The 16,518-nt window shown below is 45.4% G+C and overlaps 1 protein-coding gene across 1 annotated transcript in view; it reads left to right on the plus strand.

The window, feature by feature from the left end:
• The window catches only part of LOC126092662 (nuclear receptor subfamily 2 group F member 6-like), a 217,890-nt gene that overhangs the window by 5,350 nt on the left and 196,022 nt on the right, over nucleotides 1–16,518 (plus strand). The window contains exon 2 of the mRNA XM_049908384.1: nucleotides 6,117–6,246. Within this exon, the coding sequence (XP_049764341.1) occupies nucleotides 6,117–6,246 (130 nt within the window). The remainder of the gene's footprint in view (nucleotides 1–6,116; nucleotides 6,247–16,518) is intronic.

A 16,518-nucleotide genomic window follows, 5' to 3' on the forward strand; every position in this document is an offset into this window, starting at 1 on the left:
CTGCCCAAGTCGACTGTTAGTGATACGATTGTGAAGTGGAAACGCGAAGGAACAACCACAACCAAATCAAGACCATCACTTAGTTTCAGATAGGCACAGTCGATCTCAGTGGAGGACGATGGTAAAAAAAAAAAAAATCGCATGAAATCAGCGGAAGGAATCTCTTGAGTTCCAAAGTACTACCAGCAATCTAGCTAGCCAATGACACCAATAATATCGCTGTGAATATTGCAGCGCCGTGTGCTGTCCAAGCAGTCGGTGGTAGCCTGAAATTAGGAGCTCCTGTACTTGTTATCCTATGAATTATATTATAAGCCTTATCTACTATTGTTGATACGTGATCACCAGAGGTTTCTAATCAGTTCGTACCTCAAACTATCCGCTGGGCGTCTTTCTAATCGTAGATGGTGCGCGTAAAGTACTTCCACATTTTTCATATTTCTCCCCTCCAAAAATATTGTAGGTATAAACTGAATTTTTTGCAGTTGTGTAGTTTATTATAAACCATTATCTTCCCTAAAACTACAACTCAATGTGTGTTCCAATATTTTCTAGACACTGTTTTAAACGGACAGGTACGTTTACTGAGACCTTCCTCAAGCACTCAGATCAGGAAAATCACCTATGACCTCACGGACCTTATTGGCAAGTTCGCCAAGAGACTAGTCTGCAGCGAAACCATATTTATTAGCCCGCTCCAATAAGAAGAAATCGCATGGAGTCAGGATTTCGCTCTGGCCGCTCTTTGGAACCTCGACTACCTGAGAAGCGTTCATCGAGCCATTGTGTTATAGGTAAAGCATAATTCATTTCATGTGACTCATTCCATTCAGAAACTGTAGGTTACTCAAAATTTTCTAGAATTTCCATGAAGCTTATATAGTGTCTCTCAACAGATAGGGTTCAATTATGCGGAAAGAAGTTAATTTACACCACACCACATTACACTGTCACTTACTGCTTGCGCTGAAGTTTTTCAGTGGCCTGTTTGGTGATGATGATGATTGGTTTGTGGGGCGCTGAACTGATCGGTCATCAGCGCCCGTACAAAGTCCCAATTTTTACACAGTCCATTTTCTGTTCACAGTCCTATCTAGTCACCCTAACAAATGATGATGAAATGATGAGGACAATACAAACACCCAGTCCCCGGGCAGAGAAAATCCCCAACCTGGCCCGGAATGGAACCCGGGTCCCCGTGATCCAGAGGCAGCAACGCCAGCCCCTAGACCACCAGCTGCGGACTGGGCTGTTTGTGATCACCTTTGCCCAACAACGGCGATTGTGACGACTAATGAACTCCGCTACAGGAGATACAGTTTCATCATAGATTTCTTTTTCAAACAAGTGTGGATGATTTTTTGTGCCAAGTGAGCATCGTTTCGCAAAACACAACACGGCTGTCGCAATCAACTGTATCCAATATTAGGACATAATGAGGCTTTCACTGTCTATAATGTAGCTCTCTGTGGAGAAATCCACACACAGAATAGAGTTAATGTCGTTCTCTTACAGTCTGCCTTGTTGATTTTGATGGGTTCCGCTCGAATATCTCGCTCACTGTGGCCGCTCTTTCCTCCGATACTGAAGTCGGTAACATTCCATTGGAATTTCTAAAATAACTGGGGGAAATGATAACGAAACGACTATTCACATTAGTATGTACAATGTGCGAGAGCTGCGATATACAATGTGACTTTCGGAAAAACATCGTCCACACAATTACAAAGAGCTGACTAGTGCGAGCATTATCGCACAGTCAGCTTAACAGTTCATGCGTCCAAGTTACTGACAAGAATATTGTGTGGAAGTACGGAAAAGAAAATTGAAGATGTATTAGACGACGATCAGTTTGGCTTTAGGAATGGTAGATGCAGCAGAAGGGTACTTCTGACTTTGTGGCTGCTAATGGAAGCAAGGCTAAAGAAAAATCAAGACAAGTTCAGAGGATTTGTCGACCTGCAAAAAGTGTTCGACAATGTCAAATGGTGCAAGGCTTTCTAAATTCTGAGGAAAACAGGGTTAAGCTACACTCCTGGAAATTAAAATAAGAACACCGTGAATTCATTGTCCCAGGAAGGGGAAACTTTATTGACACATTCCTGGGGTCAGATACATCACATGATCACACTGACAGAACCACAGGCACATAGACACAGGCAACAGAGCATGCACAATGTCGGCACTAGTACAGTGTATATCCACCTTTCGCAGCAATGCAGGCTGCTATTCTCCCATGGAGACGATCGTAGAGATGCTGGATGTAGTCCTGTGGAACGGCTTGCCATGCCATTTCCACCTGGCGCCTCAGTTGGACCAGCGTTCGTGCTGGACGTGCAGACCGCGTGAGACGACGCTTCATCCAGTCCCAAACATGCTCAATGCGGGACAGATCCGGAGATCTTGCTGGCCAGGGTAGTTGACTTACACCTTCTAGAGCACGTTGGGTGGCACGGGATACATGCGGACGTGCATTGTCCTGTTGGAACAGCAAGTTCCCTTGCCGGTCTAGGAATGGTAGAACGATGGGTTCGATGACGGTTTGGATGTACCGTGCACTATTCAGTGTCCCCTCGACGATCACCAGTGGTGTACGGCCAGTGTAGGAGATCGCTCCCCACACCATGATGCCGGGTGTTGGCCCTGTGTGCCTTGGTCGTATGCAGTCCTGATTGTGGCGCTCACCTGCACGGCGCCGAATACGCATACGACCATCATTGGCACCAAGGCAGAAGCGACTCTCATCGCTGAAGACGACACGTCTCCATTCGTCCCTCCATTCACGCCTGTCGCGACACCACTGGAGGCGGGCTGCACGATGTTGGGGCGTGAGCGGAAGACGGCCTAACGGTGTGCGGGATCGTAGCCCAGCTTCATGGAGACGGTTGCGAATGGTCCTCGCCGATACCCCAGGAGCAACAGTGTCCCTAATTTGCTGGGAAGTGGCGGTGCGGTCCCCTACGGCACTGCGTAGGATCCTACGGTCTTGGCGTGCATCCGTGCGTCGCTGCGGTCCGGTCCCAGGTCGACGGGCACGTGCACCTTCCGCCGACCACTGGCGACAACATCAATGTACTGTGGAGACCTCACGCCCCACGTGTTGAGCAATTCGGCGGTACGTCCACCCGGCCTCCCGCATGCCCACTATACGCCCTCGCTCAAAGTCCGTCAACTGCACATACGGTTCACGTCCACGCTGTCGCGGCATGCTACCAGTGTTAAAGACTGCGATGGAGCTCCGTATGCCACGACAAAGTGGCTGACACTGACGGCGGCGGTGCACAAATGCTGCGCAGCTAGCGCCATTCGACGGCCAACACCGCGGTTCCTGGTGTGTCCGCTGTGCCGTGCGTGTGATCATTGCTTGTACAGCCCTCTCGCAGTGTCCGGAGCAAGTATGGTGGGTCTGACACACCGGTGTCAATGTGTTCTTTTTTCCATTTCCAGGAGTGTATATAGAGAGACGTGTAATGTATAACATGTACAAGTGCGTAGAGGGAGTAACAAGAGTGGAAGACCAAGAAGGAAATGCTCGGATTAAAAAGGGTGTAAGAAAGTGATGTAGTCTTTCACTGCTGCGATTCAATCTATACATCGAAGAAGCAATGACGGAAATAAGAGAAAGATCCAAGGGAGTAATTAAAATTGAAAGTGAAAGAACATTAATGATATGATTCACTGATGACATTGCTGTCTTCAGTGAAAGCGAAGAAGAATTACTGGATCTGCTGAATGGAACATTCTATTGAGTACATAATATGGATTGAGAGTAAATCGAAAAGCCGGCCGAGATGGCCGAGCGGTTCTAGGCGCTACAGTCTGGTACTGCGCGACCGCTACGGTCGCAGGTTCGAATCCTGCCTCGGGCATGGATGTGTGTGATGTGCTTAGGTTAGTTAGGTCGAAGTAGTTCTAAGTTCTGAGGGACTGATGACCTCAGAAGTTAAGTCCTATAGTGCTCAGAGCCATTTGAACCATTTAAATCGAAGAAGAAAGTAATGGGAAGTAGCAGAGATGAGAACAGCGAGAAACTAATCATTATTGGCGATCATGAAGTAGAAGTTCAGGAATTCTGCTACCTAGGCAGCAAAATAACTCATGACCGACGAAGCAAGGAGGAGATCAAAAGCAGACTATCACTGGCAAAAAGGCAATTCCTGTCCGAGAGAAGTGTACTAACCCAAACATAGGCCTTAATTTGAGCAAGAAATTTCCGAGAATGTGCGGTTGGAGCACAGCGCTATATGGTAGTGATATATGGACTGTGGAAAAAGCGGAACAGAAAAGAATCGAAGCAATGCTACAGAAGAATGTTGAAAATTAGGTGGACTGATAATGCATGCAGTGAGGAATTTCTATGCGTTATCGGCGAGGAAAGGAACGTATGAAAAACGCTGACAAGAACAAGGGACAGGATGATAGGACAACTCTTGAGACATCAGTGAATAACTACCGTGGTATTAGAGGGAGCTGTTGAGGGTGAAACTGTCGAGGAAGACAGAGATTGGAATACATCCAGCAAACAACTGAGGAGGTAGATTGCTGTTGCTACTGTAGGATGGAAAGGTTGGTACAGGAGACGAATGGCGGTCCGCATCTAATAAGTCAAAAAACTGATTAAAATAAGGTCGAGAGTCTACGCGACTACCTAATGTCTATGGCCGGTAGTCATTAATTTTCTGTGGCAATTTTGGTTTATTATCATTTTTTTTGTATCCAGAACATTGACACCTCTGCCTCCACTGGACCTCAATTACAGATTGTCGCACCTCAAATCTTGATGCAATTTTGGTTCTCTCCTCAGTGTTTAATTGTTCTGGCATCTCTGTGGATTCACAGGTTCTGGAAAAAATGTGAAAGAAATGACATACAGTCATTGCTATTGCACGTACTGTAATGTAATAAAATAAATTTTTTATTATTTTGTGACTATTAGTGTAATGTAATAAAATAAAATATGAGCCGTGACTTATACAAAAAAGAAACACACATTAATGCAATGGCTCAGCATAAAAGAGAAATAACTAATGTAGGAATATTATTAACAGTGTAATACGTTGTTTAATTTAGCCCGGCGTGTATAAGCACTCAGTAAACTAGCTCAGTTCTCAGGGTAGTTACGTAATCGTCGATACACCGTGGTTTCGTCTCGATTACCCAATATAAGATAACAAGAGTAGCATCTACAAATGTAATGTTATAATGGAACTGAAATCCTGTGACCAGACCTTTTCTGCCTGGGATGTTATCTCGTTACATAAAGAAAATCTGTAAATAAAATTGTTAAATTATTAGTAGCTGCCTCTGGTCTCGTGAGATCTGAAATAAAGTTAATTGTCCTAACCGACGGCACGTCTCGTAGATCAGCTAAAAGAAAAATTTTAAAGATTCTTCTAAGACGGCGCCTAACAATGAAAAATCTTTGTTAAGGCCCATATCTACTTAAGACAATAAAGGTACCAGATTTACAATAGATTGACCACATACACAAATTCTTTTGACAAAATAACCATTATATTTTTCGGGTTTTAAGTACAACTTACATTATAAGCTGGTACAGCAAGATGAGCTTTACACAAGAACGTCCTCTTAGGTCCGAATCAAAGCAGATAAGATAAGCGAATGACAAAGGAAAGATGTTTCATGCATAGAAGCGCAAGAGTCCATGGAATAACATGTACATTGTAATTCTATCTCTTATTCTTTGGCGTACTTGTCGATTATTTATAAAATTTGTCATAATATTTAGTTTATATTTTTCTTTAAACCCAAGTCCACCCAGGAGAAACAGTACAGTATCATCAATAGATATCCAAAATTCAAAGTAGACGTTTACTTCGCCCACCCTGTAGATATAGCGGTATCCCTTGATTTAAATGTTGGATTTATACAGTAGTTTTAAGCATGATGGTAGTTCTAAGCGCTGCGGTCGCCAGTTTGTTTCCTTTGAGCAGTAAGAAATTAGATATGTGGCCTTGGCAACAGGAACAAAGGAACGTCGGCTGTTGGGAGCGGGCGAGCGGACTGCTAGGAGCGGACGTGAGGCCGGCGTCTGCAGGCGATGGAGCTGCGCGCTGCGGGGGGCGGCGGGGGCGCGTCGACGTCGCCGTCTTCAGCGTCGCCTTCGTCGTCCGGGCGGCCGGGGGAGGCGTTGTGCCGCGTGTGCGGGGACAAGGCGTCGGGGAAGCACTACGGCGTGCCCAGCTGCGACGGCTGCCGCGGATTCTTCAAGAGGAGCATCCGCAGGTAACGCTCCGTACCCAGGCGCCTGCAGTCGCAGGCCATCGAAGAAGTGCTTCTTACTCTTTGTTGCCTAATAACTTAATTAGATTATGTTGGCCACTGCATCCTTATTAAGCTTAGACTCTATATCACATACTACGTACAGGGTCAACCGACAAACTGTAAGGACGGATTTCTGGCTCGAAATGGAGGAAAAAAGTTCCTAGGAACATGTGTCTGTCATTAGACGGAGTGCGTGCAACGACAACAAATCGTCCCGGAACACAATAAAAAACTGCATCGCATCCAAGTCACAACAGATGTTCGAAGTGGCCTGCAAGAAATGCAATGTTTTCACAAGTCGCATCATAGATTGCCGACGTATTTTGCACGTTCTGGCCGCTCTCCAAATAGCGTCACAGGCGTCGTTAACGCGCTGTTGAAGGGTCTGCACATCAGGAACTGGTTCAGCATGTACAAAGCTTTTCATATGCCCCAGAGGTAAAATCCAGAAGGTTTAAGTCCAGTGATCTAGTAGGCCAGGGGCTTTGCGTCCTATCCAGCATCCGGAGACGATATTGTTGAGCTGTTGTCGAACTGTAACGCGGAAGGGGGTGGTGCTACGTCATGTAGAAACCAAATAATCTGTCGTGTTGCCAAAGGAACATTCTCAAGCAGCACAGGCAGAGTATTCCGCAAGAAGTCCAAGTACATTCCTCCATGGAGTCGTCGTGGAATAATAACCGGTCCAAGTATGTGGTCGCCAAGAACACCTGCTCATGCATCGATGCTGACTCGAGGCTGATGATATACCTCAACCATTCCCCCGGAATTGTCTGCAGCCCACAGAAGACGATTCTGGAGATAGATGGTGCCAGTTCTGGTAAAGGTTGCATCGTCGGTAAAGAGAACTGATGACCCCATAGAGGGAAATCCGCTGCTGATAATCCTTGTAATCGTTGTAGGTGATAGAAATAGTAGCTGTTGTCATACAGTATACGAGTATACGTATTTGTACCTAGGCTATGTTCAAAAAATGGCTCTGAACACTATGGGACTTAACTTCTAAGGTCATCAGTCCCCTAACTAACCTAAGGACATCACACACATCCATGCCGTAGCGACCGCACGGTTCCAGACTGTAGCGCCTAGAACCGCTCGGCCACTGACACCATGTTGACGGGCCACTTGCCTTGAGCTTGTACTAGGGTTCGTATCAATATGTAGTAGAACCTGGACCTCCGAATCTGGTGTATGCACAGTCCGTCGCCTCCCTGCACGTACGTCTGTCTGAAAGGAACGATAATGACACAAACATCCAAAAAGGGGTTGAAACGTTGTGTGATTTGATTGGTGCCTGTGAGGGAACCTATTTTGGAATAGCTGTGCTGCCTCTCGACCGTTTCCACCTGCCTGACCGTACACAGACACCATCTCGGCTTGCTTCCGCAATGAATACCGGACCATTCTGCTACTTACAGTACGATACGTCAGTCACACAGCCTGCAACACACAAGGAACACACGATACGTGGTCAGAGGAACTTTCATCCGTGAGTGACATGTGCCATGGCAACGATACATTTCCGGACATATATTCATCGGACCTTTTTTCCTCCATTTCCAGTTAGGAATCCGTCCCTGTAGTTTGTTTTATTAAATTTCATTCTGTATAAACGGGATGAAAAATAGTTCAGTGTTTCCAATATGAACAAAGGTGTTGTTGAATTAGAAACATGTAAAGCTTCTACTCTCCTTCTGTGTTAGGATTGCCTAACAATCCCAGCACTGCATGATTATTATTTTGCAAATTTTCTGTTACAAACGAACACAAAAATTGAGGTCTCTTTCGAGCGTAATATCGAAAAAATTTCATTTCCATGTATTCGTGAAAACACCTTTGAAGGCCGGCCGGAGTGGCCTAGCGGTTAAAGGCGCTACAGTCTGGAACCGCACGACCGCTACGGTCGCAGGTTCTAATCCTGCCTCGGGCATGGATGTGTGTGATGTCCTTAGGTTAGTTAGGTTTAAGTAGTTCTAAGTTCTAGGGGACTTATGACCACAGCAGTTGAGTCCCATAGTGCTCAGAGCCATTTTTTTAACACCTTTGAAATTATGAAGCAGTCATACGAAGAAATATACATATTGAACAAATGTACAAGTACAGTATCCCGTCCAGTTTCTGTACGCTGGGCACAGCTGTTCGATGTCTACAATGCGATTCTGTAAACGTCTCTACGCAACGCCTCCTCATAGCTCTATGGACGGCTATTGTTTCCGCCTACAGCCGCTCGCGTTTCGCAGCTGAAAGCTGTCGAAACCGCTGGCAGGTTTCGGGGGTTTCCTTAAGACGATTCGACTGTAGGGGAGTGTCTTAGCAGTAAAGAATAAACGTATTAAAACTTCAAGCAAGATGCGCAATTTTTTCACATATATCGCTGTTTATGACGTCATATCTCTTGAATTATGTGTCGTATGTGATATACTTGTGTAGGTACATTCAGCAGCATATGTAGATACTGTCTGTGAAATACGTTGTCAATCGAGTTGATAGCAAAAGAGTTATAAATTTTAATGTACGAGTGGGAACCTTTCACGCATCTCAGTGTTTATTACATATCTCCTGAACAGTGTATTGTACAATGATTCAATTTTGAGGTGCAATTAGCAGTATTCGTCGATACTGGCTGCGAAATTTATTGGAAATAGATTTAGTATCACAGAGGTGATAAATAAGTCATGGACGATGCCGCAGTTTTTCACGCATCTAATTGCGTTTGACAACATACCTCCTGAACTATGATACATAGGTGGTTCCCACCCCCATGGTGATTTTTGCCTGACCGTATGATATGTGTGTACCAAGTTTTATTGAATTCGGTACCGTGATTTAGGAGGAGATCTGCACCACAAGAAACCCTACATGTACTGCCGGATTAAGCCAGCGCGAAACCCGTAGTAATGCAGTGTCAATACAATCACAATTTTTAAATAAAACTGTACTGTTTGAAATTTGTGCGAGTGTGCGAAATAATAAAGTTAACACAATGACTGGGATGAGGCACTCAATGATTATAAATTAAATTTAAGAAAATAGTTACACTCCTGGAAATGGAAAAAAGAACACATTGACACCGGTGTGTCAGACCCACCATACTTTCTCCGGACACTGCGAGAGGGCTGTACAAGCAATGATCACACGCACGGCACAGCGGATACACCAGGAACCGCGGTGTTGGCCGTCGAATGGCGCTAGCTGCGCAGCATTTGTGCACCGCCGCCGTCAGTGTCAGCCAGTTTGCCGTGGCATACGGAGCTCCATCGCAGTCTTTAACACTGGTAGCATGCCGCGACAGCGTGGACGTGAACCGTATGTGCAGTTGACGGACTTTGAGCGAGGGCGTATAGTGGGCATGCGGGAGGCCGGGTCGACGTACCGCCGAATTGCTCAACACGTGGGGCGTGAGGTCTCCACAGTACATCGATGTTGTCGCCAGTGGTCGGCGGAAGGTGCACGTGCCCGTCGACCTGGGACCGGACCGCAGCGACGCACGGATGCACGCCAAGACCGTAGGATCCTACGCAGTGCCGTAGGGGACCGCACCGCCACTTCCCAGCAAATTAGGGACACTGTTGCTCCTGGGGTATCGGCGAGGACCATTCGCAACCGTCTCCATGAAGCTGGGCTACGGTCCCGCACACCGTTAGGCCGTCTTCCGCTCACGCCCCAACATCGTGCAGCCCGCCTCCAGTGGTGTCGCGACAGGCGTGAATGGAGGGACGAATGGAGACAGTGCGGCGAAATGTGGCGTTAGTGAGCGATGGTACCAGATGACCGACGCGAGTGTCTTTGCTAGCAGCACGACACAGCCTGTACGGCCTCTCCTGGGCCCGTGACCATATTGATTGGATCCTGACTGGAAAACCTCTGCTTTGTCAGATGAGTCCCAATTTCAGCTGCTAAGATCTGATGGTAGGGTTCGTATGTGGCACAAACCCCACGAAGCCATGGACCCAAGTGGTCAACAAGGGAGTGTGCAAGCTGGTAGTGATTCCGTAATAGTGTGGGCTGTGTTCACATGGAACAAACTGGATCCTGGCTGTGTTCGACTACTTGGACACCATTTGCAGCTGTTCATGGATTTCATGTTCCCAAACAACGATGACCGGCCACAAATGTTCGCGAGTGGTTTGAAGAAGTTTCTGGACAATTCGAACGGAAGGTTCCAAATGACTGGAAAAGAGCACAGGTAGTTCCAGTTTTCAAGAAGGGTCGTTCAGCAGATGTGCAAAACTATAGGACTATATCTCTGACATCGATCTGTTGTAGAATTTTAGAACATGTTTTTTGCTCTCGTATTATCTGGAAACCCAGAATCTACTCTGTAGGAATCAACATGGATTCCGGACACAGCGATCGTGTGAGACCCAACTCACTTTATTTGTTCATGAGACCCAGAAAATATTAGATACAGGCTCCCAGGTAGATGCCATTTTCCTTGACTTCCGGACGGCGTTCGATACAGTTCCGAACTGTCGCCTAATAAACAAAGTAAGAGCCTACGGAATATCAGACCAGCTGTGTGGCTGGATTGAAGACATTTTAGCAAACAGAACACAGCATGTTGTTCTCAATGGAGAGACACCTACAGACGTTAAAGTAACCTCTGGAGTGTCACAGGGGAGTGTTATGGCACCATTGCTTTTCACAATATATATATAAATGACCTAGAGGATAGTGTCGGAAGTTCCATGCGGCTTCTCGCGGATGATGCTGTAGTATACAGAGAAGTTGCAGCATTAGAAAATTGTAGCGAAATGCAGGAAGATGTGCAGCGGATAGGTACTTGGTGCAGGGAGTGGCAACTGACCCTTAACATAGACAAATGTAATGTATTGCGAGTACATAGAAAGAAGGATCCTTTATTGTATGATTATATGATAGCGGAACAAACACTGGTAGCAGTTACTTCTGTAAAATATCTGGGAGTATGCGTGCGGAACGATTTGAAGTGGAATGATCATATACAGGGTTATTACAAATGATTGAAGTGATTTCACAGCTCTACAATAACTTTATTATTTGAGATATTTTCACAATGCTTTGCACACACGTACAAAAACTCAAAAAGTTTTTTTAGGCATTCACAAATGTTCGATATGTGCCCCTTTAGTGATTCGGCAGACTTCAAGCCGATAATCAAGTTCCTCCCACACTCGGCGCAGCATGTCCCCATCAATGAGTTCGAAAGCATCATTGATGCGAGCTCGCAGTTCTGGCATGTTTCTTGGTAGAGGAGGTTTAAACACTGAATCTTTCACATTACCCCACAGAAAGAAATCACATGGGGTTAAGTCAGGAGAGCGTGGAGGCCATGACTTGAATTGCTGATCATGATCTCCACCACGACCGATCCATCGGTTTTCCAATCTCCTGTTTAAGAAATGCCGAACATCATGATGGAAGTGCGGTGGAGCACCATCCTGTTGAAAGATGAAGTCGGCGCTGTCGGTCTGCAGTTGTGTCATGAGCCAATTTTCCAGCATGTCCAGATACACGTGTCCTATAACGTTTTTTTCGCAGAAGAAAAAGGGGCCGTAAACTTTAAACCGTGAGGTTGCACAAAACACGTTAACTTTTGGTGAATTGCGAATTTGCTGCACGAATGCGTGAGGATTCTCTACCGCCCAGATTCGCACATTGTATCTGTTCACTTCACCATTAAGAAAAAATGTTGCTTCATCACTGAAAACAAGTTTCGCACTGAACGCATCCTCTTCCATGAGCTGTTGCAACCGCGCCGAAAATTCAAAGCGGGTGTCAGGGCTTGTAGCAATTGTAAACGGTAAGGCTTCTGCTTTAGCCTTTTCCGTAAGATTTTCCAAACCATCGGCTGTGGTACGTTTAGCTGCCTGCTTGCTTTATTCGTCGACTTCCGCGGGCTACGCGTGAAACTTGCCCGCACGCGTTCAACCGTTTCTTCGCTCACTGCAGGCCGACCCGTTGATTTCCCCTTACAGAGGCATCCAGAAGCTTTAAACTGCGCATACCATCGCCGAATGGAGTTAGCAGTTGGTGGATCTTTGTTGAACTTCGTCCTGAAGTGTCGTTGCACTGTTATGACTGACTGATGTGAGTGCATTTCAAGCACGGCATACGCTTTCTCGGCTCCTGTCGCCATTTTGTCTCACTGCGCTCTCGAGCGCTCTGGCGGCAGAAACCTGAAGTGCGGCTTCAGCCGAACAAAACTTTATGAGGTTTTCTACGTATCTGTAGTGTGTCGTGACCATATGTCAATGAATGGAGCTACAGTGAATTTATGAAATCGCTACAATCATTTGTAATAGCCCTGTAAAATTAATTGTTGGTAAGGCGGGTGCCAGGTTGAGATTCATTGGGAGAGTTCTTAGAAAATGTAGTCCATCAACAAAGGAGGTACCTTACAAAACACTCGTTCGACCTATACTTGAGTATTGCTCATCAGTGTGGGATCCGTACCAGGTCGGGTTGACAAAGGAGAGAGAGAAAATCCAAAGAAGAGCGGCGCGTTTCGTCACAGGGTTATTTGGTAAGCGTGATAGCGTTACGGAGATGTTTAGCAAACTCAAGTGGCAGACTCTGCAAGAGAGGCGCTCTGCATCGCGGTGTAGCTTGTTGTCCACGTTTGGATAGGGTGCGTTTCTGGATGAGGTATCGAATATATTGCTTCCCCCAACTTATACCTCCCGAGGTGGTCACGAATGTAAAATTAGAGAGATTCGAGCGCGCACGGAAGCTTTCCGGCAGTCGTTCTTTCCGCGAACCATACGCGACGGGAACAGGAAAGGGAGGTAATGACAGTGGCACGTAAAGTGCCCTCCATCGCACACCGTTGGGTGGCTTGCGGAGTATAAATGTAGATGTAGATTATTTGACCAACCAGATCTCCCGACATGAATCCCATTGACATTTATGGGACATAATCTGGAGATCAATTCGTTTAAAAAATCCTGCACCGACAGCACTTTCACAGTTGTGAACGGCTCCAGAGGCAGCATGGTTCAATATTTCTGCAGGGGACCTCCATCAACTTGTTGAGTCCATGCCGCGTCGAGTTGCTGCACTACGCCGGGAAAAAGGAGGTCCGTCACGATATTAGGAGGTGTCCCATGACTTTTGCCACCTCAGTGTATCTTCCTCATAGAACATGCTGGTTTTTTTAAATTTTTTTAACCTGGTAGCGCATATAAGCAAAATAAATAAAATTGCCTTATGCTTCGGTGCTTCTCGTTTTCCTACGGCAGATTTCACAGCCACTAAATAAAATTATATTTCACTGCCTTAATATCTTCTACTGCTTTTAAACAGTAGTTTTATCTCCTAATAGCCTTGGGAGAGCCAGTCCTGACAAAACTCTACCATCTGGTGAGCAAGCTGTATGAAACAGGCGAAATACCCTCAGACTTCAAGAAGAATATAATAATTCCAATCCCAAAGAAAGCAGGTGTTGACAGATGTGAAAATTACCGAACAATCAGTTTAATAAGCCACAGCTGCAAAATACTAACACGAATTCTTTACAGACGAATGGAAAAACTAGTAGAAGCCGACCTCGGGGAAGATCAGTTTGGATTCCGTAGAAATACTGGAACACGTGAGGCAATACTGACCTTACGACTTATCTTAGAAGAAAGATTAAGGAAAGGCAAACCTACGTTTCTAGCATTTGTAGACTTAGAGAAAGCTTTTGACAATGTTGACTGGAATACTCTCTTTCAAATTCTGAAGGTGGCAGGGGTAAAATACAGGGAGCGAAAGGCTATTTACAATTTGTACAGAAACCAGATGGCAGTTATAAGAGTCGAGGGACATGAAAGGGAAGCAGTGGTTGGGAAGGGAGTGAGACAGGGTTGTAGCCTCTCCCCAATGATATTCAATCTGTATATTGAGCAAGCAGTAAAGGAAACAAAAGAAAAATTCGGAGTAGGTATTAAAATCCATGGAGAAGAAATAAAAACCTTAAGGTTTGCCGATGACATTGTAGTTCTGTCAGAGACAGCAAAGGACCTGGAAGAGCAGTTGAACGGAATGGACAGTGTCTTGAAAGGAGGATATAAGATGAACATCAACAAAAGCAAAACGAGGATAATGGAATGTAGTCGAATTAAGTCGGGTGATGCTGAGGGAATTAGATTAGGAAATGAGACACTTAAAGTAGTAAAGGAGTTTTGCTATTTGGGGAGCAAAATAACTGATGATGGTCGAAGTAGAGAGGATATAAAATGTAGACTGGCAGTGGCAAGGAAAGCGTTTCTGAAGAAGAGAAATTTGTTAACATCGAGTATAGATTTAAGTGTCAGGAAGTCATTTCTGAAAGTATTTGTATGGAGTGTAGCCATGTATGGAAGTGAAACATGGACGGTAAATAGTTTGGACAAGAAGAGAATAGAAGCTTTCGAAATGTGGTGCTACAGAAGAATGCTGAAGATTAGATGGGTAGATCACGTAACTAATGAGGAAGTATTGAATAGGATTGGGGAGAAGAGAAGTTTGTGGCACAACTTGACTTGAAGAAGGGATCGGTTGGTAGGACATGTTCTGAGGCATCAAGGGATCACCAATTTAATATTGGAGGGCAGCGTGGAGGGTAAAAATCGTAGGGGAAGACCAAGAGATGAATACACTAAGCAGATTCAGAAGGATGTAGGTTGCAGTAGGTACTGGGAGATGAAGAAGCTTGCACAGGATAGAGTAGCATGGAGAGCTGCATCAAACCAGTCTCAGGACTGAAGACCACAACAACAACAACAGTCCACATCGACCAGCAAAGAAACCACTACATAAAAGAAATGAAGGAACTACGAAACTACAATACGTTATACAACAATAGTCCAAAAACGATGAAGGAACATGCAGTGAACTCCAGACGGCTAGAATCAAAGGTACCTTAAGAAAAGTAAATACACTGTACAAGGAATAAACGACTGTAATAGTACAATTAAAAAATAAATACGGTACACATTAATTACGAGGGTGAGTCAAATGAAAACCTTAAATATTTTTTGAAAATATTATTTTGTGCAAAAGTGGTACAAAGCTGTATCACTTTTTAACATAATCTCCCCCACGCTCAATGCAAGTCCTCCAGCGCTTACAAAGTGCATAAATTCCTTTATAAAAAATTTCTTTTGGTAGTCCGCCCAACCACTCATGCACCACGTGGCGTACGTATTCATCAGAAAGGAACTTCTTTCCTCCCATTGCGTCTTTGTGCGATCCATACATGTGGAAATCACTTGGGGTAAGGTCTGGTGAGTATGGTGGATGAGGAAGACACTCAAAATGCAGGTCTGTGATTGTTGCAACTGTTGTACGGGCAGTGTGGGGCTTTGCATTGTCATGTTGCAAAAGGACACCTGCTGACAGCAATCCCGTCGCTTTGATTTGATTGCAGGCCGCAGATGATTTTTTTAGGTGATCTGTGTATGATGCACTGGTGACAGTGGTCCCTCTAGGCATGTAATGCTCCAAAATGACGCCTTTTTCGTCCCAAAAGAGCACAACCTTCCCTGCTGATGGTTCTGTTCTAAACTTCTTTGGTTTTGGTGATGAGGAATGGCGCCATTCCTTGCTCGCTCTCTTCGTTTCCGGTTGGTGGAAGTGAACCCAGGTTTCGTCCCCAGTAACGATTCTTGCAAGGAAGGCATCACCTTCTCGTTCAAAGCACCGAAGAAGTTCTTCACAAGCATCAACACGTCGTTCTCTCATTTCACGAGTCAGCTGCCGTGGCACCCATCTTGCAGACACTTTGTGAAACTGGAGCACATCATGCACAATGTGGTGTGCTGACTCATGGCTAATGAGTAAACATGTTGCAATGTCATTTAGTGTCACTCGGCGGTTTTCCTTCACTATGGCTTCAACTGCTGCAATGTTCTGCGGAGTCACAACTCGTTGTGCCTGACCTGGACGAGGAGCATCTTCCGCTGAAGTCACACCATTTGCGAACTTCCTACTCCATTCGTAGACTTGCTGCTGTGACAAACATGCATCACCGTACTGAACCTTCATTCGTCGATGAATTTCAATAGGTTTCACACCTTCACTACCCAAAAACCGAATAACAGAACGCTGTTCTTCCCTGGTGCAAGTCGCAATTGGGGCGGCCATCTTTATACTGATCCTGCGACGGTACGTGTGCATCTGCACTATGCTGTCACCTGCAGGCCATTCTGCACGCTGTTTGTAGCACGCTTACTAACTTACAGGATAACAGCGCGAAATTTAAGGTTTTCATTTGACTCACCCTCGTATTTT

Source organism: Schistocerca cancellata, chromosome 7, assembly GCF_023864275.1.
Source record: "Schistocerca cancellata isolate TAMUIC-IGC-003103 chromosome 7, iqSchCanc2.1, whole genome shotgun sequence".
NCBI lineage: Eukaryota > Metazoa > Arthropoda > Insecta > Orthoptera > Acrididae > Schistocerca > Schistocerca cancellata.